The sequence below is a fragment of the Lagopus muta genome, chromosome 10, assembly GCF_023343835.1.
Source record: "Lagopus muta isolate bLagMut1 chromosome 10, bLagMut1 primary, whole genome shotgun sequence".
Taxonomy (NCBI): Eukaryota; Metazoa; Chordata; class Aves; order Galliformes; family Phasianidae; genus Lagopus; species Lagopus muta.
The window spans coordinates 12395598-12414771 of record NC_064442.1 but is presented as its reverse complement, the minus strand read 5'-3'; the positions used below and the strand labels follow the sequence as shown (position 1 = coordinate 12414771).

Here is a 19174-nt window from a genome sequence, read left to right as displayed (position 1 = left end):
ATGGAAAACTATCCAATTTTTTTCAGTCTGGATGAATAACCATGTTTATTCTTGCAAAGAACTATTACATTTTAGAACTATTACATTTTATTTCTCTTCTAAATTCAGAACATTTTGTTTGCCCATTCTTGGTGTTTTAGCAGTACTTAAATGCTGTATTCTCTCTAATATGTTCTTTCTATTATTTCAGAACTTTATCAGAGAGTAGGAACTTGATTCAGGAATTAAAACATTGTTTTGCCTTTCCCTTTTCATTTGCATCTAGAGCAGGCACAGGCACTCTTGGCTTTACTGCAGGATAAACTCTAAACCACATTGACATTCATAGAAATTGATGGGGAGACAGTAAGTTCAATAGAAGTGACAAACTGATGAGATCCACTTGTTTGGGATAAGTTTACTAGTCTTGTATCAGATATTAACCTGTTCTTCAAATGTAAGCAGATTTGCTTTCTGAAAGCAGAATTTTGATTTCCTGTTAAAGATATGGTTGTTTTCTTTCAAGGTTTTCCAAAGTGCTGATGCTGAGATCACATTTGCAGTGAAGATTTCGTATCTTTGGGCATGATGTTCCATGAAAACAAAACTGATGTGTATCTGTTATTTTAGTGGTTCATGCAACTCTGGTTGCCCTTGGAAGTTAGCCATCTGGTGCTGCTATCAGAGGAGGATATTTTTTTATGAAGCTGTTTCCTGTTAAAAAAGCTGCTGCCCTTAAACATGCTGATACTTTATCTCCTGCAGCGCTGAAAGAAAGCTCAGAAATGATCACAAGTAGCTGTTTAGATTAGCTTGCAGTTGGAACAGAGGAACATGGGTGTTTTGCTTCAAAACGTAGTATTACAGAATATTTAGCCACGTGCTTTTGGCTTGCAGGAGGGCCTGCTTGACCTGCTTTCTATTTGCTTGCTGGAGGGATGTTTTGTGACTTAATGCTGACAAACTTGAGCTGTTACATTTCTAATGTGAAAACTGATCTTCTGAGTATAAGTTGCTTTTTCTTTCTTTATGTTCTTGGTTGGTTCTTGATGCAAGGAAAGTAGTAGTTGTTCAGTATAAAAGATTTGTCCCCTCCTTTCAGATCTGTTTAGTTCCATCCTTAGATATTAGTGTGCTGCTGTGTTTGTGGGCTGCTTGGCAGTAAGTAAGTAGAAGTCCTGGAGCACTTGTCCTGTGAAGACAGTCTAAGGGAGCTGGGCTTGTTCAGTCTGGAGAAGACAAGGCTCCAGGGAGACCTCATTGTGACCTTCAAGTATTTAAAGGGAGATTATAAACAGGATGGAAATAAACTTTTTATGCAGGTAGGTAGTGATAAGATAAGGGGGGATGATTTTAAACTAAAGGAGAGGAGATTTAGGTTGCATGTTGGGGAGAAGTTTTTCATTGAGAGGTGGTGAGTTGGTGGCACAAGCTGCCAGGAGAGACTGTGGATGTCCCATCCGTGCAGGTGTTTGGGGCTGGGTTGGATGGGGCCTTGGGCAGCCTGGTCTGGTGCTGATTGAGTGGTTGGCAGCCCTGCCCACGGCTAGATGATCTTTGGGGTCCTTTCCAACCCAAGCCATTCTGTGATTCCGAGTGGCAATGCAGCTCATCCCACCAGCTCCTCTAATTTTTTCCAGTGTCTTTTCATGGGAAACGGCCTTTCTTCCAAGAATAGGACTGGCATTCTTTTTGCAGTTGTAGCAATCTCCCCCTACCAATTATCGTGTTCTTATTTCTCCTTTTCACTTTTTTTTCTCCCCTCTTTTTTCTGCATTTTGTGGGATATTGATCTCCCTCTGAAGTAATTACTGTTAGCATTTGATCAGTCTCTTTTTGAAGTTTGCCAGCGTATTTGCAGCGCCAGCACATGTGTCCCAGTGGCTGTTTTTCCTCCTTTTTGCATTTGTTAAAAGTTTCCTCTTTGATTCCGGGGAAGTTTTGAGACACAGATAAGATTTGTGGATGCTAATGAGCGCCATTACCCTGTGCAGCCTGCTGGTTGTTCTCATTCTGCAGTCTGACAGGGCTGTTCAGGAGCATCTGCTGTATGTGCGTGTGAAGGCTGTGCTGTGGCTGTCGTAAAAGCCTGCTGAGCTTTTAATGTGTGTTGGAAACAGCCATTAACCATTCAGAAGAACAGATCCCAGCAGAATTTGGGGGCAGGGAAACAGGGCAGCTGGCACTGCAATTGGGCAAGTTTGAAGCTTTTGGCTTTGGAAACACAGAAGAATCATCTGTTGGATCATCTGAGGTGGGCTGTTTCTTGATTCTTTCACCCCATTTCTATGTCCAGTGGCAGATGCCCAAATTCCTGTGGAACTGAGTTCAGACAGGTAACCATTTGGCATTTTCTTCTTGGGGAAGTACTTGCTAGGGACTGCCTGGACACTTATAGCTTTTTTTAAGCGTATAGAATATACAAAGGCAAATTTTCTCATGCCCGAAATGAAGAGTACTCTATGCTGTCCTGCACTAGATTTTCTTCCAGCTTCCTCCTGTGTTCCCAGACCTGTAGCATGGATCATTTTTACAAGAGGGCTGTAAATTCCAGGCATTTGAATTGTCTTTTTCATATACCCAGTTCATGACTCTTTTTTTTTTTTTTTTAAAAAAAAAAGACAGGAAGATTTATTAAGGAAACAGTTGGCCATTCCTCTGTAGAGCTCAGAACAGCATTCCACAGCATGTTTTGAACCTTCACCCCATCCCTTGTGAGCCCCAGGCCTGGATGGCAGTGTGAGGAGGGCTCACCTGGGGCTCTTTCTGGCACCCCAAAACCTGCAGCCATGCTGTGCTCAGTTGTTGCTGCAGTTTCTGACACCATGCAGATGTGTTGCTTTGGAAAATGATGTTTATTTCAACTGTATCTTCCCAGCCAAATCTTGCTGTTTTTAATAAAACCCTTTCTTGGAGGGGGAGAGTGGGAGTTGGTGGATATTCTTTATGCCAGGTTGATGAGAAGGAAGTTAAGCAGCTTCGTTTTGTTCAGAAATCAAAAGCTAGAGTCTGGAAATTGTTTATGAATGACTTTTCCCTTAAAGATGGCCAAAGTCTTTCTGTGTGTAACAGCTCAAACTGCTTGCACACTGCTGGCTGAGACCTGCAGCTGGGCAGCTTCTGCTTGGCACCCCGCTCCTGGGGCTGCTTGCAGCACAGCAGAGCTGTTGCTTTATTGCTTTGTCAACGCGCCTTATCCTGTTCCTCCTTCTGCAGTTACCAGATATCGTTGGGTGCTTGTGGTCAAAGTATTTCTTCACTATAAGCAAATGTGCTGGTATTGATCAGGGAAGCAGTTAAAGAAGAAAAAGTTTTCTGTGCCAAAAACTGAGTGGCAACACTTCAAATGGTGTGTGGGAGCAGAAACAGGGCTTAGAGCTTCTTCAGCTGCGGGGAAATTATTGAGGGTTGGAGTAGCCTGTGACAGAATATCAAAGAAATGGCTTTTTGGTAGATCTGGAAAAATGCTGAGGCAATGCATGAAAAAATTCCACCTCAAATAGTTGTTTACCATCTCATTGTAACAAAATGTGCACGTTACAGAATCACAGAATGGCCTGGGTTGGAAGGGACCTCAAAAATCATGAATTTCCAACCCCCCTGCCACAGGCAGGGCCACCAACCTCCCCATTTAATACTAGACCAGGTTGCCCAGGGCTCCATCCAACCTGGCCTTGAACACCTCCAGGGATGGGGCATCCACAACCTCTCTGGGCATCATGTCACCTCAGTTCCCAGCAAAGAAGGTGAGGTAGTGGAGCAGTGCAGCAAATGAGTTTAGCTTTTGGAGTTGTCTGTCTGGTAGATGTCTGGCACCCTTCAAAGCATTAAGGGTACGTTAAATTTTGCAGCCAGCTGACTGCAGCACTTTGTAAGCAGGAAGGCTGGAGAGCAGTCTTACAAACCTTAATTTCCTTTCTTACTTCTCTGCTCTTGAAACACTGTGTGGAAACAAACTGAGATGCGGAAGTGTTGTGCAAGGTAACCTGCTGTCTGTGAATGCCCAGCATGGTTAAATCCTGCTTGGTGGGTCTGTCGCTCACTGCACCCATGTCTTTCAGCCCCCTGCAGTCAGCACCTGCAGAGTGAGCAGCAGCTGTGAGAGGGGCTGTGGGCAGGGGGCTCCTACCAACGAGTGCGTTGGTGCTGGGCCTGGGGCACAGATTGGACCTACTGTGCTAATGTGGGCCCTGATGGAGGGACTTGATGAGGATGGTTTCCATGTTCAATCCATCTTTTATCTCATTGGCTTAAAGTATGTGGAATGTCTGCACATCTCATAGAGTTGAGGGGCATGCAGATATTGCTGCAGTGGTGCAGAAAGTTCCTGGCACCATCCTACTGCAGCTCCACTGCTGCTGCTGAGAGCCCCCTGAGGGCTGGGTGGGATCCCCGAGTCCTGGCACTGCCCCATGGCCCTGCATCCCTGCCCTCATGTGGTTGACAGTGGCTTGTCTAGAGGTGGCTCTTTCTGTCCTCTGCAAAGGTGAAACACTGGGTGCAAAACTGAAATTCTCCATGCTGTTTTGGTTGCTTTTAGTACTCGCTGTGCTTTCTTACAACAAATAGGCTTCTGTGTTTGCTGTATTTTATTTGTATTTTCAGTAAAGCATACTGTAACTTCCTTTTCCCTGTGCCAGGAAGCAGGAGGGTCAGGAGCTTAAAGAAGGGCTCGAAGTTTGTTACTACCTGCATTATGGAAATCTGATTGTCTGTGTTGCTTGGTTTTGAAAAGAGGGAAAGAGATCACTTGATCGGTCAGCAAGACCACATGACAAGCAGCTGAATGTAATTAGGTGGGCAGGGAGCTGATGTGGGCCCACAGCTTTGCATGCCAGTGCAAGTTTTAGAGCTATTCTAGAGCTGTTCTTCTAAGCTACACTGTTTTGGTTTTATTTTCTTTGTCTGTTGATATTATTTGCAGATGATTAATGCCTCTTTCTGCATGACTATGGTATTCAAGAGATCTGGACTGGATCAGGAAGCTCTGTGCTGAGGTACACCTGGAGAGCTACAGGTCCACTTCCAGCTGTTAAGCATAGGTATGCACATATTTCCTCTTTTATTTATTTCATTAAGATTGATTGCAGTATTTTTCTTGAGCTGACAGTTGTCCTATACCAACTGTTAGTGTTGGTAACTGTGTTAAGAGCTTTGAAACAGTGTTTTTGCCATTGTGATGCTGTGATGGTGTTGATTTGAGATACCTGATTTAGCATAGTAGAATCTTGGTGGTCTGGAGGGGAAAGTAAATTTAAAATTGTGGAGTACGCTGATTTGTGTAAAACATAGCTGCAGTTTTGGCATTTAAAACCAAAGCCTCTTCAGTGCATCTTGGGTCTTTTTGCTGGTTGTGGCAATTGGCACGTATTTGGGGTGGGGGCCCTTCTCACTGAAGTTAATTGGAAAGATTGGGGCAGCGATGGTAGTAACATTGGCAGAGGACTCAAACCAGGGTACAGAGAGAGGAGAGCGTTCCCACTAGGATGGTATCAAAGCTTAAAAGCGAAAGGAACAAACAAACAAAAAAAATCAACACAGATTATGATGTTTTAATTTTCTTAGACAACTGATGTGCTACTTGTAGTTTGTAGCTGTGTGGGCTCACTGAGTTGGATTTCATTCTTCAGTAGGAACACTGGAAATAAATCAGTCTGAGGTAGAGAACAAAACTGGCTGTGCTTATCAGTAAGATTAAAATGACTGCAGTGGCCTGTGTCAGGATTCGGTAACAAAAGGTGCCATTTCTGTCCCAGGCAGTCAGCCTGCATTTCCCACTCCATTATGCCAAACAGGGCAGAATTAGACCTTTATGGTAAGGTGTGTTGTGCAAATAACATCTCATGATACAAACAATATAACTTAGTATTTGTAAATGTTGTTCTGCTTGAACCCCACCCCCCTCATATTTATTTCCATATTCTCATTAACTTATACTTAATAAAATGGTCCTTTAGCGTGGTGGATTTTTAACCGAGTTGTGCACCACTGTGTTTGTCCTCATGTATCATTAATGTGTTGGTAATAAAAGAATAAAAATGTGTGCTGCAAAGACTGGCATTTTAATTTAATGAAATAAAATGGACTGCAAGGAAACATGAGCGCTTATCTAGATTGTAGTCCTTTCAGTCAGATAGTAAATAGTTTCAGTCTTAATTACGTTAAAGGCACTGTGGGATGGGATAATATTACTGTGTTTTGCTTCCGTGCCCCTGTGATTTGGTCGTTCCTTGCCACCCCAAGCATGAGTTTGTAATCAGATGTCCTTTCTAGCTTGGGTGTCACCGTTTTTCTAATTGTGGACTGAAATTCCAGTTTTTGCAGACTGTGACTAACCGTGGAGGAGCTGTTCAGAGAACAGACAGCATGGTCTCTGTTTCCTTCATGTCTGTGGGAAGGTCACAAGATTTTTCCAGGGCTGTAATTGATGTCTAGCTCAGTCTATCTTAAGATGATTTTTCTAGTCTAAATCATCAGCCCTTGACTTCCATTTATGGGAGAAAAGTGACGAATTCATCAGTGCAGCAATACAAGTAACCTTTCCTGCTATTTCCATATAGGCATCTACAGTGTATGGAGAAGCTTCTATAAAATAATGGGGGAATGATTTCTGTAAGCACTGATGCTGACTTTGTGTTACTTATTTCTATGCTGAACTGGAAAGGAGTCTTTGTCACAGTTGCCTCATTGTAGTGTGTTGTTGAATAATGCTTTTCATTTATTGCATTATAACTGCATTTTGAATATTTTTGTCCTATAGAAACACTTACAGAAATTGCTGTAAGGAGTTAGTCTCCTAGTGTCAGTTGTTTGAGAATTAAATTTTGATCTTGAGGTTCTGTTACATAGAGCAAAGCAATATTCTAGTGCATGGTGCTGCCTCCTTCCCTCCCCATCCTTTCCATGGCTTTGGAAATGGCACAGCACTTCTTTAAGCAAAACAAAGTGAGTAACCTTAAGCCAGGTGATGACAAACTTGGAATCTAATTCAAATGGATTTTTAAAAGAATGGCATCAAAGACAAAGTGTAGGTATTTTTTTCCTTCTAAAAAATATTGGAAAAAAAAGACCAACAGAATTTCTGAAAGTATAGAAAATACAATGAATTCAAATCTTATAAGCTGTTAATGGAAAACAGCGTGGAACATGTCCTGGTGGGAGGAGGGAAATAAGGTCCTGTCAAAGGGAAGCTGAAGTAACTTTATAAGGAGAAAAACTTAGGGTAACACTTCATTGATTTAGTGTGTTTGGCTTAGTAAATGGGAAATGATACACCTCCTGCTTCTGAATTGTATTTGAACACTGTGTCGTAGGAATAAAGTTTCTTTATAAATATTCAGCTTTAATACATTATGCTGCAGCTGTCAGCATAAATAGAAGCAGAACTGGGATCTTTGTGACAGGGAAATTGTGGGGAGCGAGTAGGTTACTCCCCTGCAGTCAGTGGGGCTGCTCTGAGTAATGCTGAGATGTTCTTTTTCACTTCAGAGAATTTGTTTTTACTGGAATCTTACTACTGATTTTTTTTTTTTTCTGTCTATGGGAAATAGAAGCGATTTGAAGTCAAACCAAATACCTCAAACGGAAGCTGGTGTTTTAATAGAAGATGAAAAAGCAGTGCCTAGTTTTATGAGTGTTTTCTAATAAAACTCTTCGGACAGTGCATTGCATACAGCCAGTTTCTTGTGACTTGTGAGTTCTCCTAATAATGTAGAATATAAAAAAAAGTTACGATCACTACATGAGGTGTCAGTTTGCTTGTGATATTCTGAGTCTTTGGAAGCATGCGAAGTTTTATGATGACTGTTCAGCCAAGAAAGCACAGTTTGAATCCAATGTGATATGGTAACTACATTTAGGATTCCTTGATGCAGACTTCTGCAGGGAGCTTACACTGCTTGGATCGATCAGAGCAGTCTAACTGGCAATTCATTTTCTTAGAATAACTTCATATACTTTTTCCTGGAGCTCTGGTAATAGAGATGGCTGCTGTGTAAGCTCACAGTTGCTAAGTGGTGTATTGGCAGAAACATTCTGAATAGAAATTTAAGTTGAAAAGTTGTGGGAGTAGGGGTAGGAAAATGCTTGCTATCGTATGTCAAACCTCTGTTAAAGTGAAACTTTGGGTCACTATCTCTACATGAAGCTGTAAGAAAAAATTTTGTAGGAGGGCATTTGCAGCATGACAAATGCAGCAGCTACCAGCTTTCAGCTCAGCATCCGCCTGCTGGCCTTCGCTTAGCCTGAGATTAACTGACATGATGAACAAGGACACACTGTGGCAGTAGGCTTGTGATTCCTCTGGCTTTCCTTGCAGGGCTTGTGTATATCTCCATGACAAGTATTAATGTGAGAAATTGTGGTTCGCTGTGCTGCTTATCTGAGCAGCCTTTGCTGTATATCATGGCTTCACTGTAATTCACACTGTAATTTGAGATTCTGATCAGAGGAGTAAGATAAATTGCTGATTTGGCAACTCAGGTTGAAAAAACAACCAGCTTTTTGAGTAGAAGCTTTGCGTTGTGCAGTTCAGCCCACTTAACTGGTGCTGCTTTTGAATGATCCCTTCCCTCGTGCTCTAGAATACAAATAGAGCAGATGTTTTGCCAAAGCACTGTCTGAATATTTTGGCATGTTGCACAACCTCAATAGAGAGTTTGGACAGCCTTAATATTGCTACAGTTCTGGAGCTGCTCAAGAGGAAGATGTGATGACTTACTGAAAGAGTAGGCTTATTTTTCAATTCTTGCAAGAAAAAACAAACAAAAAACAAAAACAAAAACAAAAAAAAAACAACAATAAAGAAACCTGTATTACTACCTGTAGTTTTTGTTCTTTGTTAGAAGATTTTGAGTGATATCTGTGAGCCACAAGCATGCTCCAGCAGACACAGATCGAGACTTCTGCTTTGCTGTCCTGTGTTAGTAGCTTCCTGAAGAGAACAGGTAGTGCCTGTTGAATTGTGCTTGGATCTATTTGAAGCAGAAGTGGTCTTTTATTATGTAAAGAACGAGTTAAATTATACCTGGAGTATTCTCAGCAAGTTATTTCTAGCCTCGTAGTGCTTGTGAAACATGGAAACATCACGTATAGTCATTACATCCAGAAATGTTTGCTAAAAAATCCTGCTCACTACTGACTGAAAATGTCTCTTTGAGACTGTAGCTATTACAGACTCTGAAATCAGAGGCTCAGACCCTTTTTAGTCCTGCTCAGAGCTGATCATTGATCGGTCTCTCCATCTCTTTGAAGTATCACCTGCCAGCCTGCAGTGCTTTGGCTGCCTCCACAGTGCAGCGTTTCCAGTGTGCCTGGGGTATGCAGTGAGCCTTGCTACTGCAGGAGTGCCTGTCAAGGTTTTGTGGTTTTTAAACTCTTAGCTGAACCTCAGTTTTGTCAGTCTAGATATTTCCTCCCCTAGCTGCACGCACCAGCTCTCTGTAAAGCTTCTCTGACTGTCTCTTGTATTTCGAGTCTGATCACATCTGATCCCAGATTAAGGGATAGAAGGAATAAGTCTTTCTAGTTTGTAAACAGTGTTTCTCAACCAACAGTTTCCCTGTTTTTTCCCACAGGTAATTAACAACTTACTTTGCCTTTTTTTTTCCCCCTGCTTCTGATTCCAATTTCCAAGTATTCTTGGCACTCCCAAGTATTCCTAATGTCACAATGCACAAAAAAGAATGCAGGAAGTGCTTTATACTGTTTCCTTGTTATTTATTGTTGAACTGAGTAAAGTAACTTAAACTGAAAGTAAGGACAGATCTCAGTGTTTTAGAAAAGCAGTACTGCTAAAGAAAGGTAGCAGGAAAAAGGTTTTGTTTCATCTTTCAGTCAAAAACTGGCGTTAGTAAGGAACAGAGATAATTTCACATGAACAATGAGAGGCAAATATTTCCCAACCCAAAGGATGAGAAAGGTGGATTAAGTTCTGCTCTGACTTTCCTGCCCCACCCGTTTTGTCAGGTGAGTTTACCCGCTTACATCTTGTCAGGTGAGTGAGGCAGTTTTATGGTCTTATTTGTATCGTATTTGAGTGAATTTTCCCCTTATTTAACAGAGGCTATTATATATCCTAAGGTTTTCTGTTGCCTGACCTTCTCCATATGCCTGTAATTGACCCAATCATGATCAATTATCTTTGCCGGATTGTTTCTATTGTAATGCAGCATGAGCTTGGCAGTGTGACCTTTTGGAGATACATTGTCTGTATTCCACATTTCTGTCCTCCAAAACAAGGTGGAAGACTGCGGAGAAATTTCTCGACCTGGAGGAAAAAAGTAATATAGATATATATATTAAAAGAAACTGCAAATATTTTCCTCTGGCTGTTGACAGAGAATGTACTTCAGTGGACTTAAACAAAGGCTAAGCCTGACAGATGTGTTTGCAGTCTACTGAATCATCTGCACTGACTGAGTGTGAAATCTAATACTTTCTCTAGCACAAATACATGCACATCTTTTCCATGAGATGTCACTTCATTTGTATTCTGTGTACTAATTCTGTGTATTAAATTGCTTTCTTTTTCAGCTTCTTGATTTTATCACTTCTGGTCCTTTTTTTTTCTGATTTTTCCTTTGTGTGTTCTGTCTCTCTGCTGAGGGTTTTTGTTATTGCCAAGAAAGCCCAAGCATTCCATAAAGAAATGCTCAGTTCCTGTAATTGTGTGATTCTTGGAATCTTCCACTTTCAGTGTTGTCTTCCTTGTGTGAACACGAGCAGCACTGTGGGTGACATCCTGGAGGCTCCTGTGCTGCTGGCTCGTGCACTGCCCACCCCACTGCTGAGCAGGAGCTCACCTGCATGATTCTGGCTGAGGGTTTGGGGCCGATATGCTGTAATGATGCCTAGAGAAACGAGACATTAAGGTGATCTGGAAACCTTAGGTCAGTCCGCTTGAAAGGCTGTATCTTGGCGGCCATTTGGCCACAACAGAACTGGAAAACTTTGACCAAGAATTTTTGTCCCATCTTTTATCTTTTCAAGGCCTGTACTTAGTACTGTGTCAGCACAGTTGTACTGACTGCATTTCTGGTCATGTTGCTGTGGGAGACTGTGTATTTTGCCCATCTCTTAGCCAGATCTGCAGTTTGAAAGAACAAGAAATTATATGTAAATCTGTGTATGATTGTCATTCATAATTTTTTTTTATGCTCTCAGGAACAGATATGGTGTAGTGATGTGTGACAGATATTAAGACTGGGCTGTGGATTAGCCAGGAGCTGGTGCCAAAGCAGTCAGAGCAGTCTCATTAAGGAAGGATGCAGGGCATCGAATTGAAAGTTAGTGGAAAGGTTGCTGCAATATATAAAATTAATTGTCATAATTTGTTTATGTTACATTTATGTGTACCTGAGGTACTCCTTACGAAGAGTAGAAACGTTGTCTGACTCCCAGTCCCTTTCTCACAGCAGAACTGGCAGGTGCCTCACGTTGCCCAGCTTTGAAGTGAGGAGCTGCTGGAGCCTTAGAGCAGGGTGCGGCTGTTCGCCACGCTTCGCCTGCACCAGGCAGGAATGTGGGCAGTGCTTGGCTGCAACGTGGTGGGAGTGCTGCTATGGCAGGGTGGTGAACATCTTCCACATCCCCTCAGTGCTTGTGTTATAACGGATCAGGTGACGTGTAAAACAGCTATTGAAGGGAGTTTATGTCTATGTTGTGCCTGGATGAGAAGGCACAACATAGACATTTTTTTGTTTGTAAGATTTTACTTGCACTTACAGAAACCTATAGAACTGCATTATTACCTTGTGCTTGTATTTGCATGCTGTTGAGAGACCTACATCCATTTTTTTTCCCACTGTATATTTAAAAATATGACTCTGTTATTTAAGACTATTGGGAAGCCATCTTAAACAGACTGAGACTTTTTTGCTTGTCCTGCTCTACTCTTGCTATGATAGACACCTAGGCTGGAAGCCTTTCAATACACTCCTTCCTTCCACAGATGGCTGAGTGGCCATTGCATGGAGAACTTGCAGAATTTGCAAGTTCCTTGCTGTTCCAGTAGGGTCTGGTTCTTCCTGAACAAGGAAGGCAAGGCCCAGACAGGACTTGTCTTTGTCTAAGATCTACATGGAAGCTGAGTGACACTTGCAGAAGTTGGACACTGCTAGAAGTTAACTGTAACCCTTGCAAGTCTGCTTGTCTGCTGCCCATCACCTAAAGGATAAAGTGATGAAGTCCTGTGGTATCTTAAAATATCATTTAGTCATAGGCCTAATCTCTGTTTTCTTTTGGCAAATTCTAATTATTTCTTTCTGAGTGTATGGTTTGTCCTACAGTGTTAGTCATGAGCTTTATGGCTGGCTTCACTGCACATCTGGGACACTGAGATAACGTCTGAGTTGTATAGCTGTTTCACTTGATCTGAGAAGGAAGAGAGGGTTGACTCAAATGATTTTATTTGAATATTTTTATACAGAATAGCTTTTCTACTCTTGAGAGGGCTGGCTAGGTAGTGTAGTGTGGAAAGGACCCAGAAAGGACCCTTTGTCTGAAACAGTTCATACGCATTGCTTCTCTGTGAAATGGGATGATGTTTGCAGGTGTGGTCAGAAGTCACACCAGACAAATTATCATGTTCCAGTCTTTGTCTAATAATGCCTTTTCTCTTATGTAGAAATCCATGGGGAAGCCAACTTTCCCTGTGCTACCCATGGGGCAGCACAGTGTGCTCATGTCTGTACAAGAGAGAAAGAAGCAACACAGCATTGGCATTAGAGACTGTCAGCTTCTTCTCACCCTCAAGAGAACAATGCAAAGCTATATACAGAACTGGACAGTTGTGATCCATGTACTCCATCCTTAATAATCTTGTTAGAAACAGTGTCATTATATTAGGATGTGTGCGTGATATAGCAGATATGTTACATCTGCTTGTAGGGAGGTCGTGCATAAACCTCTTCTGAAGTGCTGTTTGCCTCTAGGAATAAATGGGACATATGAGCTGTGTAATTGCTTCCCAGCCATGCTGTCAGGCAGCACCCTCCTTAGAAATGGAGACAAGAGGCACACCTCTTTATGTCTGAGCACCCATCAGCATGAATGCTAACAGGTGACACGTAGGCTTCTTGGCTGTGTGCTAAAGAGGTGGTGCTAGAAAAATACTCCTGCCAGCAGTACTATCTCCAGTGTGCCCTTACTATTCCTTTAGCAGAGTTTGGGGTAAGTGGTATACTTTAAGCTGACGTGCTTCAAAACTGCCTTGATTAAGTGAATGTTCAAATTTCCTGGGCTTTATGCTGTGTGTGTGTGTACATTTTTATTTTCAGATCAATGCTTCCTTTTTTCTTTTCCTTCTGATTCTTTTTTTTTTTTTTTTTTTGGCATATGCTCTCATCTATTTATCACTTCCTCCCTTCTTATTTCTTCCATCGTCTTTGTCAGATATGGGAGTTGGGTATTCTATGTGATACCTGTTCGTTCAGAAAGCATATTCCTTTTCCCATGCTGCAAAGGGTAAATCCCTCATGCCAAGATAATTTCCCTAAGTTATTCAGGAACAACACTGTCATACTCCTGAATGTTTTATCTCACAATAGAATTGTGATATTTGTGTCCTGGAGGCAACAATATTAGCCAATAGTGTTGATGCTTGTTATGTGACTGCCTTAGACTCGGAACTCGACTGAAACAGCGCAGCGCCTGTTTTGCAGGGCGCCTCTTCTTGGCAGAGCTCAGCGTGGACACCTGTGTTATCCAGAGCAGCAGCAGTGTGGGTACAGGTTAAGAGATGGCTGTGAGGCTCCTGTCAGCCATGGAAAAAGCCAGTGGAGTTTTCCCAGTATAGCTTATAGCCCCTGATCTTCTGCATGCCAGGCTAAAAGCAATGCCAGAGCTGAATGGGATTCAAGGAGGATTTCACAAGGGAAGAAACCCTTTTTGCTGTTTCCATTGGCAGTTATTTTTTTTCCAAGCCAAGGAGCCCTTAATTGTACAAGTAAGTTTTGGGAATAGTTGTTCTATGATGTTTCAGTGGTATTTTTTTTCTTTTCCTTCTTTCTCTGTTTTATTTTATTTTTGAGATCTGATGGATCCTGATTTACCAATTTTCTCTTTTTCTTCCTTTTCTACTTCCCCCTTTCCTGTTGCAAGAGGTGTAGAAGGAAAGACTGGAAAATGTGAAGCTGTAGGACCTAACTTGAAAGCAAAGCAGAACTGGAAGGAAGAAATAGGATGGATTTATAGGTCCATGACTGATTTTCTGAGCGTGTACTTTGCTGTAAATATATTCTTATTTCTGTAATATGGAGCTTGGATGTATTTGGGCTGTTGGCCTGCAGGTCTTGGAAGTAGGGGGTGGAGATAACTTTTTTAAATATTTGTACAGGGAGGAGAACAAGGCTTGAAACTGCTCTGAAAATAACTCTCCAAGGATAGGTTAACTGTACAGGGTTTCACAAGAACCACTCCCTGGAGATATTTGAATAATAGATTGACATTATGGGGTGCAGTGAAAGGTGTGTGCATTTCAAAAACCTAAGGAGAAAATTTCCTTCTTGAGCAACTCCTTTATAAGACACTTTTTATGTCTGAGGCTTCTACTACTCATTTGCAAATTAAATTTATTATTAGCCACATGGAGAATGGAGGCTTAGATGATCTGGGTGGTGTGACCTTATTTGTCTAAACAGGAACTTCCCAAATCTGATGTAACAGCAGAAATACCTTAAGGTTTCCTTCCCTAAGGCCTAACCTAAGGCTTTCCCCAGCTCAGGCTGGTGGAAGGGTGCAGCTGTTCTGCTGCAACTTGTCTTGGAATCAAACCTGAACAGTTTCTCATGGCTCCACGTGATACTGTTGCAGTGCCTGTTCTTCCTCTGTGAGATCTCGCAGAAAAGGAAGGATAAATTAGCTTTCTCACAACTTTTTGACAATGACCAGCTGGTGCAATTGTGTGCTATTAAAGGTTTGTTCTATAGGCCAACAGCTAGCTAGCAAAATACCAATGGGACAGGGCAAATACTTGTGTATGTGTGCAGTAGCACAGTAAAAGGCATGAAAGGAGCTTGTCTCAGAGCTAGCACGTTTATGAAGGTTTGCATTTAAGCCTTTTTAAGCGGTAGCAAATTTAGGGGTATTGAAGCTGAAAGAACAAGTGCTTGAGTAGAGTGCATTTACACAGCTCTTTGCCCTTGGCAGAACATCTGAGAGCAAAAGAAACAGTGTGTAAGAGAAGGAAATCTAAATCAAGTTTAATCTTTAGTAAAAACCATCGTGTTTGCTTTTTAAAGCATTTTCCTTTTCTTCTAAAGCATTTCAGTGAAAAGAGGTTCTGCAGAGCCACGTGGTAAATAATCTGATTGTTTTTGTGCATCCCAAAGATAGAAGAGGATTTAAAATAAGCAACAAACAGAAGCTTTTGCTGGTATTTATGATTGTGGTTAATGGATCAAGCTTTTAATTTCTGCTAGAAATGATCTCATGTCAGTGTGCAGCTGCCTGTTCCACGTGCTTGTTGAATGCATCACTCTGTCAGTTGTGTGGTGTATGCAGGCCTGAAGCTGTGGTACATCTGTATAAAAATAACTGTTAGCTGTTAACTGCTTTTTTTTGTTCTTGTTTCAACCTCTTGCTCCATTGTAAAACACAGTATTAAAACAAAATGTTGGAAAGCAAATTATTTATCTCTGGTGTGGAAATGACAGTGTGAAATACATCAGCTTATTGGAGATAAACGTATACCTGCAATGTCTTACTGTAATGGATGGAATAATGTAAACTAAGTGTTGAGTGGGAACGGAGATTTCGGGACTGGAAATAGCAAAAAGGTGTCAAATGCTTTCCGCTGGCTTTGCAATTGGAGACTATCTTGGAGTAAATCTGACCGTTGTCTGCTTTTGGTTGTGGTAAGTCCAGTCATGGCTGCGTTGGTCAATCACGGTTCTGCTTTGTATCCAGGAGCTGTGCTGCCATAAAGCTGGAACTGTAGAGTTAATTATGGCTTTAGTTTAATGGTGGTGATTGACGCCCACATCCTAGAGATATGGGGCTCATTCCAAACCTCAAGCTGTGAACTGAGATTCAAGCAATGAATTGGTGTTTTGCCATTGGTGCAAACTGCTGCTGTGTTTGGCTTGAAATGAGTAGTTTTATCTAGTGCAAACTACAACTAATTCCAAAAATACATACTTACAGTGGAAACAGCAAATTTAACTTTCTTTTATATTTAATTTCATAACCTATCTTATTTTTTGTATTTCTGTATTTCCCTCCTTGGTAACAGGCAATTTTATGTCAGTTTTCTGTTGCTTTTAGGTTATTTAGTCTTATCTTTCCATGTTCAGTTCTTTGAAAACAACATAAGGCCGTTCTCTATTGTTTGTTTTGGGGGAAGAGATGCTCTGTAGCTACTCTACAGAAAAGTACTACTGCATTTGCAGCAGTCTTTCTACTATACATTCTATTTTCCAGTCATTTTTGTCATACACTCTAGCTGTTTTTTTCACTTTGATCAGTATAGATCAAACATTATTTAGTTTAGAGCTAGTATCATGGCTAAAAACTTTGAAATTCGTCCTCTAAACTTTATTTAAAAAAAAAAAAAAAGTTTGCTTCTTTGGAAAAACTTTTTGAGATGGTAAAATATTTTTTGGGAGTATGGAAAAAACTTTTTGAGATGTCAGTGCCTTTTTATTTAAATATAGTTGTCAGTTTAAAAATCAAATGGATTTTTTTGTGTGTATATTAATAATATCACAGAACCACAGAAACACCAAGGTTGGAAAAGACCTACAAGATCATTCAGTCCAACCATCCACCTATCACCAATAGTTCTCACTTAACCATATCCTTCAACACAAAATCCAAATGTTCCTTGAACACCTCCATAGTCAGTGACTCCACCACCTCCCTGGGCAGCCCATCACAGTGAATGTGAGATCAGAATTGCATCATCAAGGCATTTAAGCAGCTTTTCCAGCTTTCACACAGGTTAAAAAGAGTTCTGCAGGTTTGTTTTCCAGTTATGTTGAACGCTTTTCTTTGACAGTGATTTTTCAGTCTGTTGTTGTGTTGACTTCTCTTTGAAGTAAGAGAAGTGTAATAAAAATCAGCTGTGTTTTTTTGTTTTGTTCTTGGTCAGGATTTGTTTTTGATACTTGGCACAAGAAGAGTTTAAGGTGAAAGCAGTGTAAAAGATCTCAGAACCGGTCCTGTTACTGGATACTTCATTTTGCAAATGGTGACTTGTGAACGTTTGTCAGAAGAAGCTTGGTTGTTGCCTGACTAATGCTTTTTTGCTTTGCTTTCTAAGGTGTCTCCTGAATTCTCACTATGTCTGATGGGGACTATGATTACCTCATAAAATTCCTAGCGCTTGGTGACTCTGGAGTAGGAAAGACCAGCCTTCTTTACCAGTATACAGATGGCAAATTTAATTCCAAGTTTATCACAACTGTGGGCATCGACTTCCGGGAAAAGAGAGTGGTGAGTTTTCACAAGCAGTGTGCTACTTCAAAATGGTTGCTCTTTTGTTGCTGGTGACTAGAATCTACTTCCTCATCTGCTTAGTCTGATCTGCTAATCCTTATGTGTAAGTGTGCCATCTATAGTTACTACGTGCTTAAAGTTGTGATAAGGAAATTATTTTATTTTGCCTGGTTTTATTTGTGCGTGTGTCTGTTTTCTCCAAGGTTAAAAAAAGAGCTGATTGTCAGCAACCATTTTGTAGATGCAACACCCCTGAGCAGTGTTTCCTCAGTGAGTTGTGCTCATAGCAGCTGGAGTAGTGCCTTCATTGTTGAACTCCCTACATGACGAAGGATTGGGCTGCAGTAGTTTTCTTATTGTTCGTGAACTTGAATGTGAACAAAGACTGCAATGTTAATTTTAAAACCATTCTAATATATGTGAGCCAAAAGGGTTAATGTAATATACAGATAATGTACAGAGCTGATCTAGCTTCCTGAGCAGCTATCATTAGTGGGGAAGAATTGTGGAAAGTAAAACATTAAACTTTTCTAATCCCCAAGTTGTTTGAATAGGCACCTTGTCTGTTTTGTCTGTTGCAAAGAAAGCTGAGGGGAGACCTCTGCAATTCCCTGAAATTAAGTTGTAGCAAAGTGGATGCTGATCTCTTTTCTTGGGTGACAAGTGATAGGTAATAGCCTCAAGCTGAGCCAGGGAAGGTTTAGATTTTACTTTAGGAAGAATTCTTCATGGAAGGGCTGGTTAAGCATTGGAATGGGCTGCCTGGGAAGGTAATGGATTCCTCACCTTTGGAGGTGTTTGAAAGGCATGAACATGGCGCTATGAAAGATAGTTTGGTGATGACACTTGGTAGGTCAGTTTGATACTGGGGATGGTGAAACAGACGTTGTGTAGACTAGCTTTTGGTGGATGATGTGCACCACAGTAGTGGGAGAAGTAAATGCCTTTGTGACGTGTGAAACTTGTGCCTTGAGTAAGTGTTCTTTTTGTGGGATGGTACATGTAGTGGATTTTCTTGGTTAGAGTATTTGATGACTCAAGATAAGATTTATGTTTTTCAACCTAATTCATTTAATCCATAAATTCAGCAAGCTTTTATGTCGTTGAAGATAGTATTGTTAACTCGAGTAATCTTACATACAGTGACAGTTGAAGGGAAAGGCATGAAGAGTTCTGAACAATAAATGAGCCTGTTTTTAATTGATCCTTCTAAAGCTAACAGATGCCCATATTTATATTGTCATGCTGAGTAAACTCCTCAGCTTTCACGATTAGCATTCACTTTCTGCTTCTATAATCTATGATCCAAGATCTATCCCATCTCTTTCAGCAATCTTTTGACAGCTTAAAAGATGCATCTTTATTTTCATGAGTACATTCTGTTTGCTAATGAGGTTCTGTTAGTGTTACAAATGTACTGCCAGATTGCATGATCTCTCCTAGTTACGTTTTCACTTGGACAGGATGGAACATAATAGTAAAAAATAGAAAATCAAACACAAAAAATAAACTTGTCTGATGAGAACTCAGTGGCTCCTACTCACTCTGTTTGGAATGTGAAGAATGTGAAGTGTTGGAAACTGGTTTTCCACTTCCAGTTTTACACTTATATTTAAATACTCAAGTAGATACAAAATTGAAATGCAACTTGTATTACTTTTGTTTTAAAATAAGGAAATTGAATTGTAGTTGTGAATCCTTGTATTGACAGTGATAGCTCTGCTGCACTTAATGACGTTAAGGGTCAGTTATTTTGTGT

General features: G+C 40.9%; 1 protein-coding gene across 4 annotated transcripts in view; it reads left to right on the top strand.

Annotated features, from left to right (window-relative positions):
* The window catches only part of RAB27A (RAB27A, member RAS oncogene family), a 31232-nt gene that overhangs the window by 5407 nt on the left and 6651 nt on the right, over positions 1-19174 (top strand). For 2 of the 4 annotated variants that reach the window (XM_048956909.1, XM_048956908.1), the window contains exons 2-3: positions 4904-5021; positions 17240-17412. In XM_048956909.1, coding sequence (XP_048812866.1) covers positions 17260-17412 — 153 coding nt within the window. In that variant the 5' untranslated portion in view covers positions 4904-5021; positions 17240-17259. Of the gene's footprint in view, positions 1-4666; positions 4776-4903; positions 5022-17239; positions 17413-19174 lie in introns of those variants that run through there. The other 2 variants (XM_048956910.1, XM_048956911.1) reach the window with 2 other exon arrangements.